Source organism: Lacerta agilis, chromosome 2, assembly GCF_009819535.1.
Source record: "Lacerta agilis isolate rLacAgi1 chromosome 2, rLacAgi1.pri, whole genome shotgun sequence".
In the NCBI taxonomy this organism is placed as follows: Eukaryota; Metazoa; Chordata; class Lepidosauria; order Squamata; family Lacertidae; genus Lacerta; species Lacerta agilis.
In genome coordinates this window covers 49,068,340-49,086,424 of record NC_046313.1, presented here as the reverse complement: position 1 = coordinate 49,086,424, position 18,085 = coordinate 49,068,340, and the positions used below count along the sequence as shown (strand labels likewise).

The 18,085-nt window shown below is 42.6% G+C and overlaps 1 protein-coding gene across 2 annotated transcripts in view; it reads right to left on the bottom strand.

Moving 5' to 3' along the window:
* The window catches only part of NSG2 (neuronal vesicle trafficking associated 2), a 56,274-nt gene that overhangs the window by 821 nt on the left and 37,368 nt on the right, over positions 1-18,085 (bottom strand). For both annotated transcript variants that reach the window (XM_033139972.1, XM_033139973.1), the window contains exon 4: positions 1,079-1,189. In XM_033139972.1, coding sequence (XP_032995863.1) covers positions 1,079-1,189 — 111 coding nt within the window. The remainder of the gene's footprint in view (positions 1-1,078; positions 1,190-18,085) is intronic.

The following is an 18,085-nucleotide window of genomic DNA, read 5'->3' as shown; positions in this document are numbered from 1 at the left end:
TGGTGACTTGTTACATATTTGAAAACCTCCCCTCAGTTAGGTTATCCATGCCCTTTACTCCCTTCACATGTCCCAAGTGAATAAAGACATGGTGATTGAAATCTTGGTAAACACCCACCGACAACATCATTGGAAAGGTGTGGATACACCCTCCATGGCCAGGTCCACCTACATCCGTTTTCAAATGGACACACTGCGGGGTAACACAGAATCAATCTGAAATCAATAGATCATAGAGTTGGCCGGGTCTCTGAGGATCATCTAGTCCAACCCCCTGCAATGCAGGAATTTGCAGCTATCCATATGGGGATCAAACCTGCAACCTTGGCACTATCAACACCTTGCTCTAACCAGCTGAGCTGAGCCTTTAGGATTTGGAACACAGGTTCAGATCTCCAGTCAACCAGAAAACTCACTGGGTGGCAGGTGTTCATTTCACACCTGTCCATACTTAAACTTCCCCAACCTCACTCCCTCATCCCTCCCCCTCCCCCCCCAGTTATGATGAGATTTTGAAAATTGCTCTTTCAGCTTACCTCATCCACAAGTTGATCCAGCAAAATAAATCACCTCTTCCTACTCAATCCCTCTCATTTTAGAGGACTGGCATGGTAACCACCACCTTATGTTTTCTATATCCTATGTTGCACCAACCCTCAAGACAAATATCCTGCTAAAATAAGCACACATTTCTCCCACTTCTCCCCAAAGGCACACATCCAGCACCTACAGAGAGTTGCCACAAAACCTCTAAAATGCACTGCACACAGTCTCTATCCCAAAATGTTCAGTGGCTAATCTTCATAGTGAGCACACTCTAAAGGCCAGTTCATGTGAGCTCATTTAGAAATATGTGGGGTTGGCTTCATGCAGATTTAAACCTGTCAAGTTCAAAATAATTGTGGTTGGCGGAGGGTGCTACCAACCCCTATTTCCTAAATCACTAACTGCTTTTCAGCATGTTGTTGACAAATGGTGTCTTTGATCCTGATGCGAAAATGCAGGACTAAATTGTATCCGTGCGGTGAATTAGATTCTGTCATTAGCAGAGACAGTTCATCCATCTCAGACTTCTTACCTTATAAACAAATCCATCTGGGCAACTGTGGTCGTAGGTAAAAGCTTTGTATACCACAAGAAATACTATGCAGGCGAGGAACGCAAGAGCCAAACTGATGAGAATAGTGACCTGCAAAAGAGGGCTAATATTAGTCTACTGACATATGCAGCATCTCACAGTTAAATGACTTATATTAACAATCAGCCTAATAGACTGCAGACTTTATCACACTTTGCAGTGCTTAACTAAGCATGGAAATTAAATGAATACCACATCCAATATCCCCAGGTTTTTATGTCCATTTCCCCTCTAAATTAAGGCCCTGATGATGTGCATTTTTCTCTATGAATCGTCTATAAAACCTGGGCTTGTCCCCTCTCCCACCTTCCTTTCTTATTACAAACCAAAAATGGCTGCTGCTGCATCTCCTTTGACTTCTGCTGGTTTCACACTGGAAAGGAATTTTGAAGATTTTGCCTTGTTTGGCACTTGATGGTAAGAACCTGTGTGCTACCAAGCGTGTAACTGTTAGTGGCATTGTGGGAAGGAAGAAACAATGCACTGTTCATCCAAAAGCAGCCAAGTGCATCTTGTAAGCCTTCACCACCTCCTTTCACGTCTTCTGTTGCAGACCAAGTACAATTATGATGTGTTTTTAGATTTAGCCAAAGGAGACTTTCCCTGGAATTCGGCAAGGGTGTTTTTCTTTTCCTCCCTCTCAAAATAATTACACTCCACCTTCCTGTTTTATTTTTTTATTTTTTTAAGATTTGTGGTGGCTTGCAGCATTTAAAAGAGTAAAACGTTCCAGCATTTAAAAAAGACATGGTCAGCCTTTTTGATTATGGAAGATCATTGGGAGTGGGAGCAAGGCACCCCTCCCTTGGCAGGGAGTTCATCTCCAATGTCAAAGATGCTGAAGGGATGTGTGGGGAAACTTCTCCAGGCGATCTTAATGAGTAATCACGTTTGTGATGTCCTTTAAATACCCTGGTCCCAAACCATTAGGGCTTTAAATGTTATAAACACTGCTCCGGACTGTGCAGCAAGTGACTGTTGATGGACAGATGGGTTTGTGGTGAGCTTGACTCTGTATCGGCAGACACAAAAAGAGTAAACTAAACACTTCAATTTTGTGCTGTATTATTCAGCACACAATCCCAGGCCACTGTTAGTAGCTACAGAACCAGGTTTTTAAAATATATATATATCTTGTTCTTATGGAGCCCTCTCACGTAAACAGGAGCATCTCATGCAGACCTTGCTTTGGATGAATGTATTTTTGTGCTAAGAACAGGGAGTTGAGATGAGTAAAGGGTCAGTATGTTCCTTCCACCTACAACAATCTAAGAATAGTAAAACCTTTAGCTCTGCACCTGTCTAGAGCTATTGCTGGGAAGGGTTGAACAAGTCTGAGGAATATAAATATCAAAGCGGCTGCCTTAGGTCTTTGCACTCACTGCATGCCTTTGAGACCAAATTTGGATCATGTGGTGCTTCCTGACAACGCCCATTTGGCCAATGTGACCCGATTCCATCACAATCCAATGCAGTAACTGACACTAGGACTGACCAGCTGTGAAAGATGATGTAATCCAGGAACAGCCAATGAGCAACCCTCCGGATCTTGTTGGACTACAACTCCCATCACACCCAGTCAGCATGGCCACTGGTCAGGGATGATAGGAGTTGCAGTCCAACAATGTATAGGCAGCAGCACTTTTCATTACCCAGGGATAGCCAAACCCTAACACTGAGAAATGTGGTCATGAGCTTGTTGGCTTGTGCGTTTGCACCATCCCTCCTTCACCATAAATCAAGGTATCAGTTGCTCAAATGTGCATTCACAAGAGCACAAAAAGAATAGGAACTCTCAGAGAATTGGCTAAGTTTGACCCACAGAAGACCTTTCAAATTTAGGGAGTTGAGAGACAGTCAATGAAAAGAATACACCAAAAGCATATTCAAATGTATAAAACCATGTTTACAAGATGCTTACAGTTTACTCTGGAGATTATTGTCTGAGAGTAATTTGTAAAAGTCTCCCTGCACAATGCTAACTAATAGCATCTCAGAAGAAGAGGCAGGCTGGCATTTTGACAGAAAGGGGGGATATTATATTAAGGAAGACTCTGAACTCATGTGATCTCTCCATTTCCATTCCAAAGTGGTGCACCCTCAGCAGGACTGCACGACATGCTTTTTCTGAATGTATAAATCTGCCATAAAAATGCAAATTAGCAATGAAATACAGAGAAGTTGTTGCTGGGATAGAAAGCTGAATTGGAAAGGGTTACAATAACAGGCAAATATTCAAGGAGAAATGTCAGAGTTATTAACATTTTGAAGTTATGAACTCCTTGAATCTTTAGCACATATAAAATGAGCAAGCTGACATCTAGTATGTAGGCAGAAAATGTGCAATTCAGCAGTTGAGATATTACTGGGTTGTGCTAAACATTACCAGGTTGTATCTGGGGCACTACAGCACCTGGAAACAAGAAAAGTGATCCCTGAAAGAGCATAAAAGGAATTGTTCTGGGAACTGATGAAGCAGAATGCATGACCTTGTGGGGCAGTCAATGTGGGAGAAGGATGAAGTACATGGAATGCAGTACAATCCAAACATAAGGAACGTTAGGTTGCATTTCCTAGAGGGCAGCCAACAAATCCCATGGCCAAAGCTTCAATCAGCTGAGGACCACAGCTCCTGCCCCTATCAATCCATCCCCAAAACCTGCCCCACCAACAATATTTTCTTCCTCCCTAAGAGTCCCTAACACACCCTCCAAAACTGAGCCACGTTTTTCTTCCCTCCCAACTTGTCTGCTAATCCTCGCTCCTTCACTAGCGCATCCCAACCTCCAGTCCCTGCTTCTATGTCCCACCAGGCTCCATCTTCCTCCAGCATTCATCTTCCTGCACACCAGCTTTTGATAATTGATAAAAGTGCCACGGCTACCAGCACAGAACGCTTGCCATAACTATGGCTTTAAACATTCTCTTTAGGGAGCCTAGCACTGTTTTTCCGTCTGCAAACCTCCAGTTTTATCTCCCAGATTCAAACCCTCCCTATTCCCTCCTGTTCTTAGCCTCCCCTCCCTCCAGGCATCCTTGGTTACTCTCTTCCCTCTTCTACACACCCACAGAAATATTCCGTGACATTGCATTATACCTGAAAAATGCACAACACACAGTTGATCTGGGTTAAAATGTCAGCAGCCATTTAAAACCAGAAAGAAAATTTTTTTTGGGGGGGGGAACTATCTATGCCATGGACTGGAAGGTGACAAGGGTGAGTTACAGCTCTCTGAGTACTCAAGAAAATTCAGGACTTTATTAGCATTCAGATTCTGCATGATCAGGCAGCTGAACTACCTAATAAAACACAGGGTTGGGGTGTGTTTTTTAAAGAAGAGTGTGAACCTTGGCAAGTCTCAAAGCAATATAAATCCCCGCAAAAGAGAAATAAAAAATTAGGGAGGGAGATAAAACTCAAAGACATTATAGACAGGAATCCTTTGCAGGCAGACACTGCCCTTACCCTATCAGCAAAGATTTATCAAAGATGGTACTTAATTGCTGCACTAGATTGCTATGGAAACTAATGCCCTCATTCCATGTCTCTTAAATTGGGGTGGAGAAGTACTCAGCCTTAATTTTATCACTCTCTTTGCCAAAACAATTGTCATGGGCTTGCAACTATGTATAAAACCTTGATTGCTGTGACACACGGTTCTAGCTTGTATATTGTATAATGCTGCTCTCTGGGGGTTTGGGCTGTATTTTACCAGATTTGTTTTTGCTATATTTCATTCCTGTGAACCATCCTGGGAGTTTAAATGAATCTCCTAAATAAATAAATATGAATACATGGTGTAGATTTATGAGACCTGTACATTTATTAAACTAAGTAGCCCTGATAATGTTGCTAACCAAGATACTTCCCCTTCATGCCATTGTCTAATTCCTATTGTTTTACATTAGATCAAAGCATTGTTCCATGGAATTCTAGCTCAAAAGAAACCTCCTTTACAAGTTTCTTGATTCATACAACAGGAAGGTGTCTTTTAAAACAACGAATTACCATATTTTCCTATTTGATAATATCCAATCTATGTTCCTTTGCAAGATGACTTTTATCTCATTACATGAAATCCTGGCTTTAGCACTTGAATATGAAACAATCGTGGGACGTGGGTGGCACTGTGGTCTAAACCACTGAGCCTAGGGCTTGCCGATTAGAAGGTCGGTGGTTCGAATCCCCGCGATGGGGTAAGCTCCTGTTGCTCGGTGCCAGCTCCTGCCAACCTAGCAGTTCGAAAGCACCCCAAAAAGTGCAAGTAGATAAATAGGTACCGCTCTGGCAGGTAGGTAAATGGCGTTTCTGTGCGCTGCTCTGGTTCACCAGAAGCGGCTTAGTCATGCTGGCCACATGACCTGGAAAAAATGTCTGCGGACAAACATCGGCTCCCTCGGCCAGTAAAGCGAGATGAGCCACAACCCCAGAGTCGTTCACAACTGGACTTAACTGTCAGGGGTACTTTACTTTACTTTATGAAACAATCAGAAACTGATGGGCTTCCTTTCAGGCACTTGTCTTAACCAGAATACACCCATGATTTCTGTGAGATGATCCAGCCAGGCTGCTCCTGCCTTTCGGTGTTTTTAGTCAATAAATGAAGTCAGAGTTGTGATTGACAAGTGAGTTGTTTGGACAAAAGGGATGTCCCTCCCAACTCCCAATTTTTTTTCTATCTAGTGGTTTCTGTCTCCTTATACAGCCAGCCCCCGATTTGTGAGTGGGTTACATTCCAGGTCATCACGCACAATGGCAGAGTACACATAAGACAGCTCTACGCATTATGCCCCTCCCCCATTCCCTCTTTTCCACCCACTTCTGGGTCGCCACAATGTGTGCATGTGCATGTTGCATGTCAATTGGCCGTGCATAAATTGGTTGTTGTATGTAATCTCCATTTGAGATCAGTGGTTACCTATAAATTATTTTCCACAGATTCTCCTAGACAGGACACATCTCTAACTCAGAAGCAAGTTTCCTTGTGCTTCATAGGGCTTACTCCAAGGTAATTGGGTACAGGATTGCAGCAGCCTAGGCTTTCTTGTGAGGAAGGGGGAGAAAGTGGCTCATGCGTCAGAACAGTTGAATACAATTGGGACTTACACATTTAAACACACAATAATCAGGCCAGATTGGTTGAAGCCCCGGAGGTGTACTAATTTGGCAAGGTGGCAGGGAGAAAGAGAGAACAATATATGTCCTTTTACAAAGATGCATCATTCTGGTTAAGTAAAGCAAAATTTAATGCCTGTAATACAAACACTAAGTCCCCTTTCACAGCCATTTTATACCTCTATAGATTCACAACGGTAATGTAAGGTAGGTTTTGCTGCTGGTTGTGAGCAGGAAGTGAGCAAAACAATGATAAGCAAAATCAAGTTATACTGTGAAACTGTATGTATTTAGAGTACTTTTTATATCAGGGTTGGCAAACTGTTTTCTGTTTTGTTTTTTGCTGCAAGAAACATCAGAGTTGGATGGTAGCAACCAAAGCAAGGAGGATAGTGAGGGAGGCATGCCTGTTTTCCTGGCTTTGGCTAGGCTTGGTTAGGCTAAGAGACAGTGATTGGCTCAGGGGCACCAAGTGAGCTTTTTGGCTGAGTGGGGATTTCGAATCATTTTAGCTCGAAAATGAAAAAGGGGGAAATGTCGTTATTGTGAGGTATTAATAAATAGCCACAACAAATGACTACACGGCTTGCTTTCTGACTAATTAAATCTTGAATTTATCCAAGGATGAACATCTGAACAGAACTGCTTAGATCACTTTCGAGCCCCTCTAAGCCTGATGTTGCACTGAGTGTAGTATTGCAGCCTAAAATCAGTAGGTGAAAGACCTACAGTAACGTAACACATCTACAGCTTGAGTTCTTTACATGGTTTAGGGTTGGCATGGGTAGAGAGCAGGGCAGATACTAAACACAATGATTCTTTATGGTGTGGAACTGCAATGATGGGGAGTTTCCCACCTTTTGATATTCTGTCTCATTACTCTGATATTTTTGTGAGTGTTTCACCCCACCTGTGAAAGAAGGTACAATTCTGCAAGTGACATAAAATGGATGCTAATTTTTGCCTCCTTTGGCAAGTGCAGCAGGGCGCCCAATCTAAATATAGCATACTGGGTGAAGAAAATCTCATTGGCATTTTTTGTTGACGGCTACTGGTAGGGGTTCCAATTAGGAATCGAGGAGACATTCTATTCAGTACAGTACATATTTAAGGTCAAAACTGTTGAATTTGCACTTTCAGAAACCATATGTGAACCAACACACAGCTATCCTTCAAAATTCACAGTTATCTGAATTTTGTAATGCAGTTCTCCGGCCCAACATTTACAAAAATGCATGTATTAGGGGGAAGTGTGCATAAAAATGAAGATATTGGTGAAAACATACAGAAATGCAATTTATTAGACAAGATTGCTTGCAAAATGTATGTATTGAAACAGCATATAAGAAAATGTTTATTAGGAGAAATTTGTACTAAAATGCTGAAGAATTTTCAAGAGGATTTTTATTTTAAAACTGTAACTAGCTGCAAAATGTGGAAATCTGAATTTAAGATTGAAAAAATGAACCAAATGAGAGAAACTAAACTGGCAGATCCTTCCACCCTTGTCCCAATAAATGCTTAGAGATGGGAAACCTTACCTGAACTTGATTTGCAATGAGCATGAATTAGCTCTAGCTATTTTGGAATGGCTGTTTTTCATTCTTAAAAATTCAAAAATGGCTTCTTAAATACCTTTTTGAACTAACTCTCTATACCTAATGATCTTATTTCCCTCCACATAGCCATGTATCTGTCCCAGTCCTTTCTGTTTCCTGACTCCTGACAATACAATTATTCAGAGTGGGGGAAATTATGTATAGCCTGTACTAAAAGATTTCACACTTTAAGATGATCTGGAAAGGAAGGATTGCAAAACAATATTATCTGGAACAATGTGATGAATTCACTCTATACTGGATACTTAAAATAAGTATCAAAATATAATAAAAGATGTGCTAGAAGTTATATGATGATTTATTATTCACAGTAATGAAAATGTAAAAAAGGGGGGAACCAGAAATATTTAATTTATAAAGCATAGTCCATGTATGGTGGACTGGAAGAATTATGATGCATTATTTATGTAATATTGGACAGTTGGTAACTCTCTAGAACTTCTCTGGTATTCCATTTTCTTTGTATCATATTTTTAAAAATTAAATTGAGAAATTCTGACGCTATGCTACCAAGTTAAGAAGGTCTCTGAAGGTTCAAACCAAAGGGCTCTCTAGGGCAACATTCTGTTCTCACAGAGGATTATGGGAAGCCCAAAAGCAGGAGCTGAGTACAATAGCGCTCTTCCTACTCATGTTTCCCAGGACCTGGTATTCAAAGGCATACCACCTCTGCTACTGGAGGTTAGATTATGACTAGTAGCCATTGATAGCCTTATCCTCCATGTTTTTTTCCAATCCCAGTCAAGGTGGTAGCCTACATCTTGTGATGATTTCTAAACTGGCCATTGGTAGGATTCAAAGGCTTCACGTTAAGGACAGACTTGAAATATGTTGCAAGCCAAGCACTCGATATGTAAAATAAAGCTCTTACTCTCCGAAACATTTCCCTCCCACTTTTACAAAAACTTTTCTCCCTCCCACGTAGCTATCCCATGACACCCTTGCCCTAATTCTTCCGCACATTTTGTAATTAAGAAAGAGCTTATCAGCTGAGGTGACATCCCCACCGCTAATTCCCCTGCCCCGCTGTCCCGTGGGTACAGTGAGAGCACAAAACAAACAAGTACACCATGTTTCCAAGCAATTTGTCAAATCATTAAATTGCCCAGGCAATAAGTAGCTGGCTCAATTAGACTGGCCAATCTCCATCACATAATATGATTTCTAGAGGCTGTTTCGGTCCTAATGGATTTGATGTCTTAAAATGTTTGCAATGCCAAGCTGCAGCCATGTGATGTACGGCACTGCCAAGTCCTAGGCACAAACAAAAACTACCATTTCACTGTGCAAGCACCAAAGAAGTCCTAAAATGTGATTTCTAGGTAGATGCGTTAAAGTCCTTAATGTTAACAGCTTGATTCCCCCCCCTTGTCACTGAACAGCCTGGAATATTGCTCCCTATCATTCAAGCAGGGAAGTAGTCTAAAATATTTTGAGTTTTAGCACATTTTTTTAAATGGAATGGGATTTGCTTTCCTGCAATCTGTTCTCGTATTGTGGGCTTGAAGGAGAAGGTTGACAGTGTCAGAATGGCTGCAAATGTTCTTTGCTGGGCACATTATTTTCTTTAAGCGAACTACTAGTTTCTCCCTGCCCCCAATTTCATGCTTTGAAGATGGTCATGGTCCATACTTTACAGGGGGGGAAATACAGAAGATTAACCATACACATCTAGCCAGCCAGGTTACATCACAAAAATATTATGTGCAGGTACAGTTTCACATTTTAAACTTACTTAGCAAATTTGATTTCTTAGTGTAGAAATGGGTTTGATTTTCCTATTTCTGAGCTATTCATATTCCACCCACAGTGTGGGTGGAGCGTGGAGAGAGAGAAGTCAACATTTATTTTGGGTGATGGTGAATTAGGAGCCCTGGAGTCTGTTCAGATCTAAGAGCTCATTTACTCCAATAATACTCCATCTGTTGTGGATGTTTCAGCTGGACTAGATAACCCTTGGGGTCCCTTCCAACTCTATGCAATCCTATGCCTCCTGAGCAGGCAACAGGTAGATCATTAGGCCTGGTGCAGACTGCAGTGGCTATGCTTTCATCACCATAGCACTACAGACTAGGAGGAGGCAAGGGGCATATATACAAAGCAGCAGCGTCTCATAGTTGCTTCCTGCAGGGTCTCACCTCCTACTCCCACGATGCAGCTCGACACTTGGATACTGCAGTGAAAAGCAGAGAGTGGCTTGCAGGCTGGATGAGGCACCATTGCTGGCAAAGTCAAAAAGGCAGCTATAAGAACATACAAGCAAAAGAAGAGCCTGCTGGATCAGGCCAATGGCCCATCTAGTCCAGCACCCGGTTCTCACAGTGGCTGAACAGATGCCTGTGGGAAACCAGCAAGCAGCGTTTGAGCACAAGAGTCACGGCAGCCTGATGAGGATAGGACCAGCCCTGTCATTAGGCAGAGTGAGGCAAATGGCCAAAGAGGTACTATTTGATCAGAGAGGGTGGGTTCTGTTTCACCACCTGAGGCAAAACTGGAAGGTGTCACACACACCCCCAACACCCCACCATCACCACACCCCCGAAGCCTCCCTTACCCAGATTACATGGTGGTTCCCACAAAGTAGCAGCAGCGACAATAGGTTCTGGCAAGATCCCACAAGATCTTGTAGAGTTCGTGCGAGCTCTTGGTGCAATTTCACTGGAAATGGCCCCCACTACTGGTGCTGCTTCTCTGCTGGTGGCAGAGGTAGGGAGGGCCTCCATGGGGGCACCCTCTCTTGGGTTTCTGTGCCTGAGTCAGCTGCCCTAGCCCACCTCATGGGCGAGCCGGCCCTGCATTACCTGTCTTTTGAGTGGAAGCTTAAGGCTTTCACCATGCCTATCTATTTTGTTGGTGTGACAGATACCAGAGCTAGACACTGTCCATCTGACATGTGACTTTGGCTGTGAAATATGCAAATATGCCGGATCTCTGTGAAGCTGACTTGTTGTCATGCATCAAAGGGTTATTTCTGCCACTCGCAGTCATGTCTGTGGCTGCAGTGTTAGTAAATATTAACAGGAGAAAAATTAATAACTGTTAGTAGGAGATGATATCAGAGAGTCTTTTGTTGTCATTATTACAGCTCCTTTCCACCAAGACCACTATTGTGGCTCTGGAAAGTGTCTACAATGCATGTAGCTGACAAGAATATTACATATCCTTTAGATTTAATACAAGCGGATGAGTAGTTTGAACTCAATATGTGAACAATGCAGTTTGCTCCCTAACGTCAGGGTTTCTGGTCTTGTCTTTGGGATCTGCAAAAGCATCTGTTGTTTTCCCTGCTAAGAATTTCCTGCCAGTGTTCCCAATTAATGCCCAGGTGCAGAAAAGCTTTATCTTTTTTTTCATTTTTTTTTAAAGTAGATCATTAGGAAAGGGGGGGGGGCGTGTTGAGAAAAAGTGGAGCTGACTTGCCTTTCAAATCACTAATTTGAGCAGGTGATTCAATTAATGGGATTACTGCATAGGGGCATATCATCCTGCTGCTGACCTTTCATTAGTGACATCTCATAACTTCCCATCAGCTTGTGCAATGTGGCACTTTGCCACCCTCGCTACATCTGGGATTTTGCATTAACAGAAGCCTCAGAGCTGCAAGGAGCCTTTTTAGATGCAACAGTGACTACAGCTCAACAAAGAAACGTCTAGGGAAGTTAGACTCCTCTGTGGCCACGAGGGAAGCTCATGAGTTGCAACATCTGGCCGCTGGTGCATTACTGTTCAATCTCCCAGAATCTCAGATTTAATTACTGAAAGGAGTCCATTTTAAGCTTTTGCTGCTGCAAAATAATAGTAATAAAATGAAGGAGAAATAATCAGCAGTCACCACAATCCAGTAAGCAAGGGTGATCTATAGCAAAGTGTCTGGTGGCACTTTTTAAAGACCAACACATTAATCATGGCATAAACTTTCAAAGGCCAGTGCCTTCTTCCTCGCATAAATGAAATACAATTAAGTATGTTATGCAAAAATCAAACAGAGGAGCTCTCAAACACACTGTTCGCAACTCTCATAAGCAGGAGGCCTGAGAAGAGCATGATCAGTTTGAAGACTGAACTTTTGCCTCAGCACAGATCAGCTGCACAGATGGGGTGAGGGTGTCCACAAGTGTAGTAGCAAGTATGCACCCTTCAGTGGGATCTTGAGAATAAGGGCAGAAACCTTACAGCAGGGGTGGGGAACCTGTGGCCCTCTAGGTGTTGCTAGACTACAACTTCCATCAACTCTGACCATGGACCGTGAAAAGGGTTCATATTTGCAACAAGGGTAAATCTGCAGATTGTGTGTGTGTGCAATTGATAACACGAGTTCTTTGTGTGCATTACAAGACAAATTAGCTGAGGTAGGGTGAGAATAAACATGACACCAATAAAACAATAAAGTGCAGCTATGAAATCAGAAGATCCATTTAGAACACAGTTGGGAGTGCGACTTCACAGCACTGAATCAGCTAAAACAGGGACACAAAAATGAATGACTGCTAATTTACAAATGTTTGAGTTGACTCTTCCATTACTCCACACCCGGCCTTCATTATATATGTTATACGCACCGCACAGATTAGAAAATTACCCAAACATGGATTGCTTCTTCCTGCCACTTCACTATTTGGAGCAACGAAGCAACTATATGGATCCAAGATGAATTTTTCGAGGTTGAGGGGTTTTCGTCCTCAAATCACATTTTAACATTTCAATTGTTCACGTGCCTCTGATATTTAGTATGACATCCCTCAGAAGTGGGGCCTCGATATCAAGAGCCCTGGAAAAGCCTGAAACTTGTACACAGATCAAAAATTCAGAGGAATCATTCCTCCATCCCAAAGTCAGTGATCTTTTCACTTGAAATGAAATCAAAGGCAGTACTTTGAAGTATATTTTAGATTTGTTTGTTTGTTTTGAAAAAGCTGATGTGAACAAATGCACTTTGCTCTGTGTATATCATCATAGGTCACAAAGCAGAACTTTTTAAAAAGCTGAATTCACAGACGGTACACTGATTTCCCTTCTACTGAACACATTATTATAGGCGCATGGAGGGCATCTGAAGGCCATCCAGTCCAAGCCATGAAACTGTGGCAACAGCCTCCGCTTTATGGATGGGGCAGAAATTCAACTCACCTCACTTTTAAAGGTGAATCTACCTAATTTGTACTTTCCGAAGCAATACACAAACTAACTTGCAGCTGTCCTACAAAATTTGCACTTCTCCAAATATTGTTGTGCTGTTCACCAGCCAAGCAATGCATACAAAAACATATTTACTGGTGAAAATAACCTACAATAATGCATTATATTAGGAGCATTGTTTTGCAAAAAACATGTGTGCATGGAATGTGACCCATCAAAGCCAGTATTCCATTTCCCACAGTGGCCACCCAGATGCTCCAGGGAACTCCATAGGTAGGGCATGAAGGTCATAGCCCCCAGCAATGGGCATTCAGTGGATTATTGCCTCTAAATATGGATAATTTATATTTAGTTATCATTACTGGTAGCCATTGAGTGATCTATCCATCATAACTATTCCCCTTTTAAAGCCAGCGGCCCACACCATGCAACAACAAATGCCACCCACAAATGTGTTGGATGAGGAAGTAAAAAGAACATGAAAAGTATTACTGGATCAGGTTTTTTTTGTTTTGTTTTTTACTGTTCAGTAGCCTCACTGCCCTTTCTGTGCCATTCACCACCCTTCCCTTTGCCCCTAACTTTCCTAGAATAATTTTTGAAAAACTGAACACATTACACAACCCCTGTGCTTAAGTGACCCAACTGTGCTTGACAATTCACCTAAGTGAGAGGGGACAGTCTATGCTGATTATGCCCTCTTCCAGAAGCAACAGGATTTTTCAGCAGTATCTCTATGCCTCAAATACATTGGGCATGAGGCCTGATAGTTGTCATGGTGTCAACTGATTTTCCTACCATGAACCGGTTGTTGCCTGAGCCTATAACTATTTGTTTAAATGAGTTGCACTGAATAGACAGATTGAAAAGATACAAGCCTGCACTTCGGGGGTATTTTCCTTATATAATTGACTCATCCATTTTGTTCGCCCTTGAAGGGTGCCTGAATGGAATACCGGCATTATTCAACATCCTAACAAATGAGATGGGAGGGCAGAAACATACACCAGAATGAAAGCGAGAGATGCCTGCTTATTATCCTGCTGCTCAGGACACCTCTTGAAACCTGGTTTGAAGCAAAACTCTAGAAAATTCACTCATACCAGGCCTTTTCTATTTCTGTTTCTCTCCAGTCAGAACAGCAAACACTATAGAGGGAAGGGCTTTTTAACCCTTCAGTGATGGAGCATCTGCTTTGCATGCAATCTCAGTCTCTGGCATCTACAGCTAGAGCTGGGAGAGAACCGTGCCTGAAATCCTGAGTAGCTGTTGCTAGTCAGTGTGGACAAATCTGAGATAGACACATCAGTGGTCTGATTCAAGACAAGGCAGCTTTCTGTGTCCCCAAATTCTGTCTCAGTCCATTGCTCCCATCTGTCCCAAGACTGTGGCTTTTGTTTACATCAAGTTCAGAGGACTGATTGATTATTTGGCTTCTATGAAAGAAAGACCCAGAAGAGGAAAAGGCCAGAATAGATACTGTGAAGGCTGGAATCTGCAGGCTATCACCTCAAATGATTCAAGAAACCATGGAGCTGGGCAGACCAAGGCTGACAAAACAGCTCTGACAGAGTGTAGTGATTAGTAACGGTGATACTTAACAGCACAGCTAAATTGCCTGTGTGTTCAGCTCATAGAATCATAGAATTTTAGAGTTGGAAGGGACCCTGAGGGTCATCTTGTCCAACCCCCTGCAATGCAAAGGGTCAAGGGAATCAAAGGCTTCTGGTGGCTTCTGTGTAAACCCTGGAGTGTTGGTCAGGGAACCATAGGAAACTGCTTTCAGAAGACTCAAAACACCTTCAAGCACCCCAAACCAAACCAAGTAACTCCAAAGCAATTCAAGTAAGATGAAAAACTGCAGAGTATCCGATGTATGTTCACTGTATGTTCAGCCTGGCTTGTTCAATGGGTTCCTTATAAAGTAGAACATTTTTGAGGACCAAAAACCTTGTTCAGCATGGATGGGGAAGCGACGGCCTTCTAGATGGTGCTGGACTACAATTCTGAGCACCCTGACCATTGGCCATGTGGCAAAGGCTGATGGGATTTAGAGACCAACATACTAAAAGCCTTGAAAGGCTCATTCAACCAGCATCACAGTAGTCAACCAGATGCTTATGGGAAATATACAAGCAGAATCTGACACAACAGCACTCTCTCTACTTGTGATTCCCAGCAACTGGTATTCAGAAGCATTATCTCTCTGACAGCGGAGGTAGAACATAGCCATCATAGGTAGTAGTCTTTGTTTTCCATGAATTTTCTAACCCTCTTTTAAAGCCATCCAAGGTGACAGCCATCCCTACATCTTACAGGAGTGAATTTGTTTAACTATGCTCTGTGTGAAGAAGGGAGATTCAAGACGGACAAAATGATGCTTGTCCCACGTTCAGATTCATCGGATGGCCCTGGGTTTTAGTATTATGAGAGAGGGAGAAAAACTTCTCTTTATTCACTTCCCCATCTCTGTTCTAGACAGCCTTTTCAAGTACATTCTTGCAGCGCAGGAGTAAAGAATTCTAAATTAAGAACATTTTGACATGCCTTTCTGCAGGGCAAACTCAGCAATGAAAGAAATTACTTTGGGGCATTGGTGGCTGGGCCTTAATGTCATTTTAACATCATTTTCTTGTACTCCACCTACACAGAGTAGCAATGATGTTTGTCATAATGTATGTACAAGATGAGTCATGCAGTTGCAGTGTAATTGGTCAAAGTTCCGGGATGCTCTGTAATTGAGCTGAGCTACAAGAAAAAATATAGTATCATATTTCAAAAGTGACAAGCAGCAGAAATTACACAAGATTTCAGCAAGAGGAAGAGTGAGCGAACAGCAGTTGCCTAGGGACAACAGCTCCTGTCAGATGCTACCACAATTAAAGAGATCATATCAGTGCTATCCTAGATGGATGACAGATGCAGTTGTGTAAGATTCCCTTCTACGGAAAACTCCAGCCTCTTCATGATAGAAGGATGTCCAATCATTCATTAGCTTGTTCAATAAATGGTTGCCACTGGGCACAGAATAGAGGTCATCTTTAGAGCTACCTACCAAGCACATACAGTTCAGAAATTTCCTGCAAGGGTGAAACAACCCTCCCGGGAAAAGCAAAACTTCCTTCTTGCCATCTTATCTTTCTAGTCCTGGAACGGGAGTCGGGGGTGGGAGAGGGATGCTACTGAAAACAGCCCTCTGCTAGTCTCTCTCCTCTCCCTCTTTGTAATTTCTACTGCAATTTAGCCCATGTCCTTGCGTGATGATGCTGCTTACTTCCTTGCCCCCAGTAGGGGCAGCCAATTATGTGGAGACGAGAAAGCACATAGCGTAAGGACATCAAGGCAAGTTGCACTAGGTGCCGTGGAGCAGGGAGGACAGAATTTGACACAGAGCTGCCAGTTTCAGCAGCGGTCTCACGTTTCTTGTAATGTTTCGTTCTGCCCATGTACATCCAGACTGGACCACTGCAGGGCTGCCTTTAAAGACAGTGGTGTAAAAGGGGTAGGAAAAAGGCAGTTGAAGCACATGGCATCAATCTTTCACTAATTACATTGGTTATCAGTTTCTTTCCAGGGTCAATGTGAATGTTGGTCTTAAGTTTTAACAATTAGAGGCCAGAATAGCCTGGGGTCAGGTTAGCTCAAAGACCAGCTTTGCCCCTGTTAACCAGCCAATCTTACGATTAGGGTCACAGGCCATTTTCTCTGGCCCATCTTTAGCAGATTCAAGGCAAGGAGGGAGAGAGACCAGTGGCAGGGCCTTCTCAGTGGTAGCACCACAGCTATGGAATTCTCTCTTTCTGGACAATCAGTTTTATGTTGGTTTTAAAAGCTGCTATGTTCTTAATACAAATAAGTGTGTTTTTTATTGTTGGTGTTCTTTTTATCTAAACCATATAAACTTATTTCAAACGAATTTTAAAAGCTGGACACAAAACATTTGGAAGAAAACAAAATGGAAAGCAAACACCCTCTCGCTTTGCCTCCCTAGCTTCAGCAAGCTCTTCTTCCAACAGAGCCAAAAGACTGAACAAAGGTGCCAATATGCATCCTGGGAAGGCAGAAAACTTACTTCCTCTTCTGCAACTGCTGTTCTTAGCCATGAAAGGCTCTCAGAAACTCTTGGTTCTCACATTATTGCTTTGGGAGCTTTACTTGGGGTTCCTGTCTTCACTTTTGTGAAGTGATCTAAATAAATGATATAGCGATTCTTGTATGTCAGGCTATTTGGAGGCAATGGTTAAGGGAGTGTCTATGGCATGGAATGTGCACATGAAGCACACCCTGTAATAGTGAATGCTAAGCCTCAGGTTTGGTTTTTTTTTTTTTTAAGGCATGCTTCTGAAAGCAGAGATATGCTTGACAATGCATGCATACCATCAGCTGAAATTTCTGAAGGCCCAGAGGCACAGGGAGCTTGAAAAAGATCTCCAAGAGTCAGGGGAGCATGAATACCCTCCAGAGTTCCTGCCCTTCCACCCGGATAGCAACACCGCAGCACATTGTGCAAAATAAGCAAATTTGAACATTTGTCTTGATTTGCATATTTCAGACAGGCTTGAATGCAGCTTTTCTTGGTGCAGAATGTTTTGCAGAGTGCAGAGAACCCTGGCAACCATTTTCTCAAGAGGGGGAGGGGGGAAAGGCTTCAACAGCTCATCAGGAAGAGGTGAAGCATAATATGTCAGCTGCTCCTTTCCCTTCAAGGTAACGGAGAAGAGGCAGACTTTGCAGTATTGCTACATCACTGATCCCCTGAAGTGGTATTGCTCACTTGGCAATGGCATGGCAGGAAAAGCCAGAAGCAAGTCCCTTCTTTTCTTATCTTCTACTGACACAGTCTTTCGGGATTCTCTTACAAGAGCCGGAAATGATTTAGAGCTGCACGTAAGCATAACTAAGGGTGCAATTCCATACACTCCTACTTTTGAGCATGGAGGGGGGGGGGTTCTCAGTAAAATAGGTCCAGAATTGAACCCCTAATCAAATTCAAAACCACATCATTGTGAACTTTAAGTGAAAAATCTCCCCCCCCCCCCGCCCTTCACTCAGGGATCTCTCTAGACAGCTTGGATT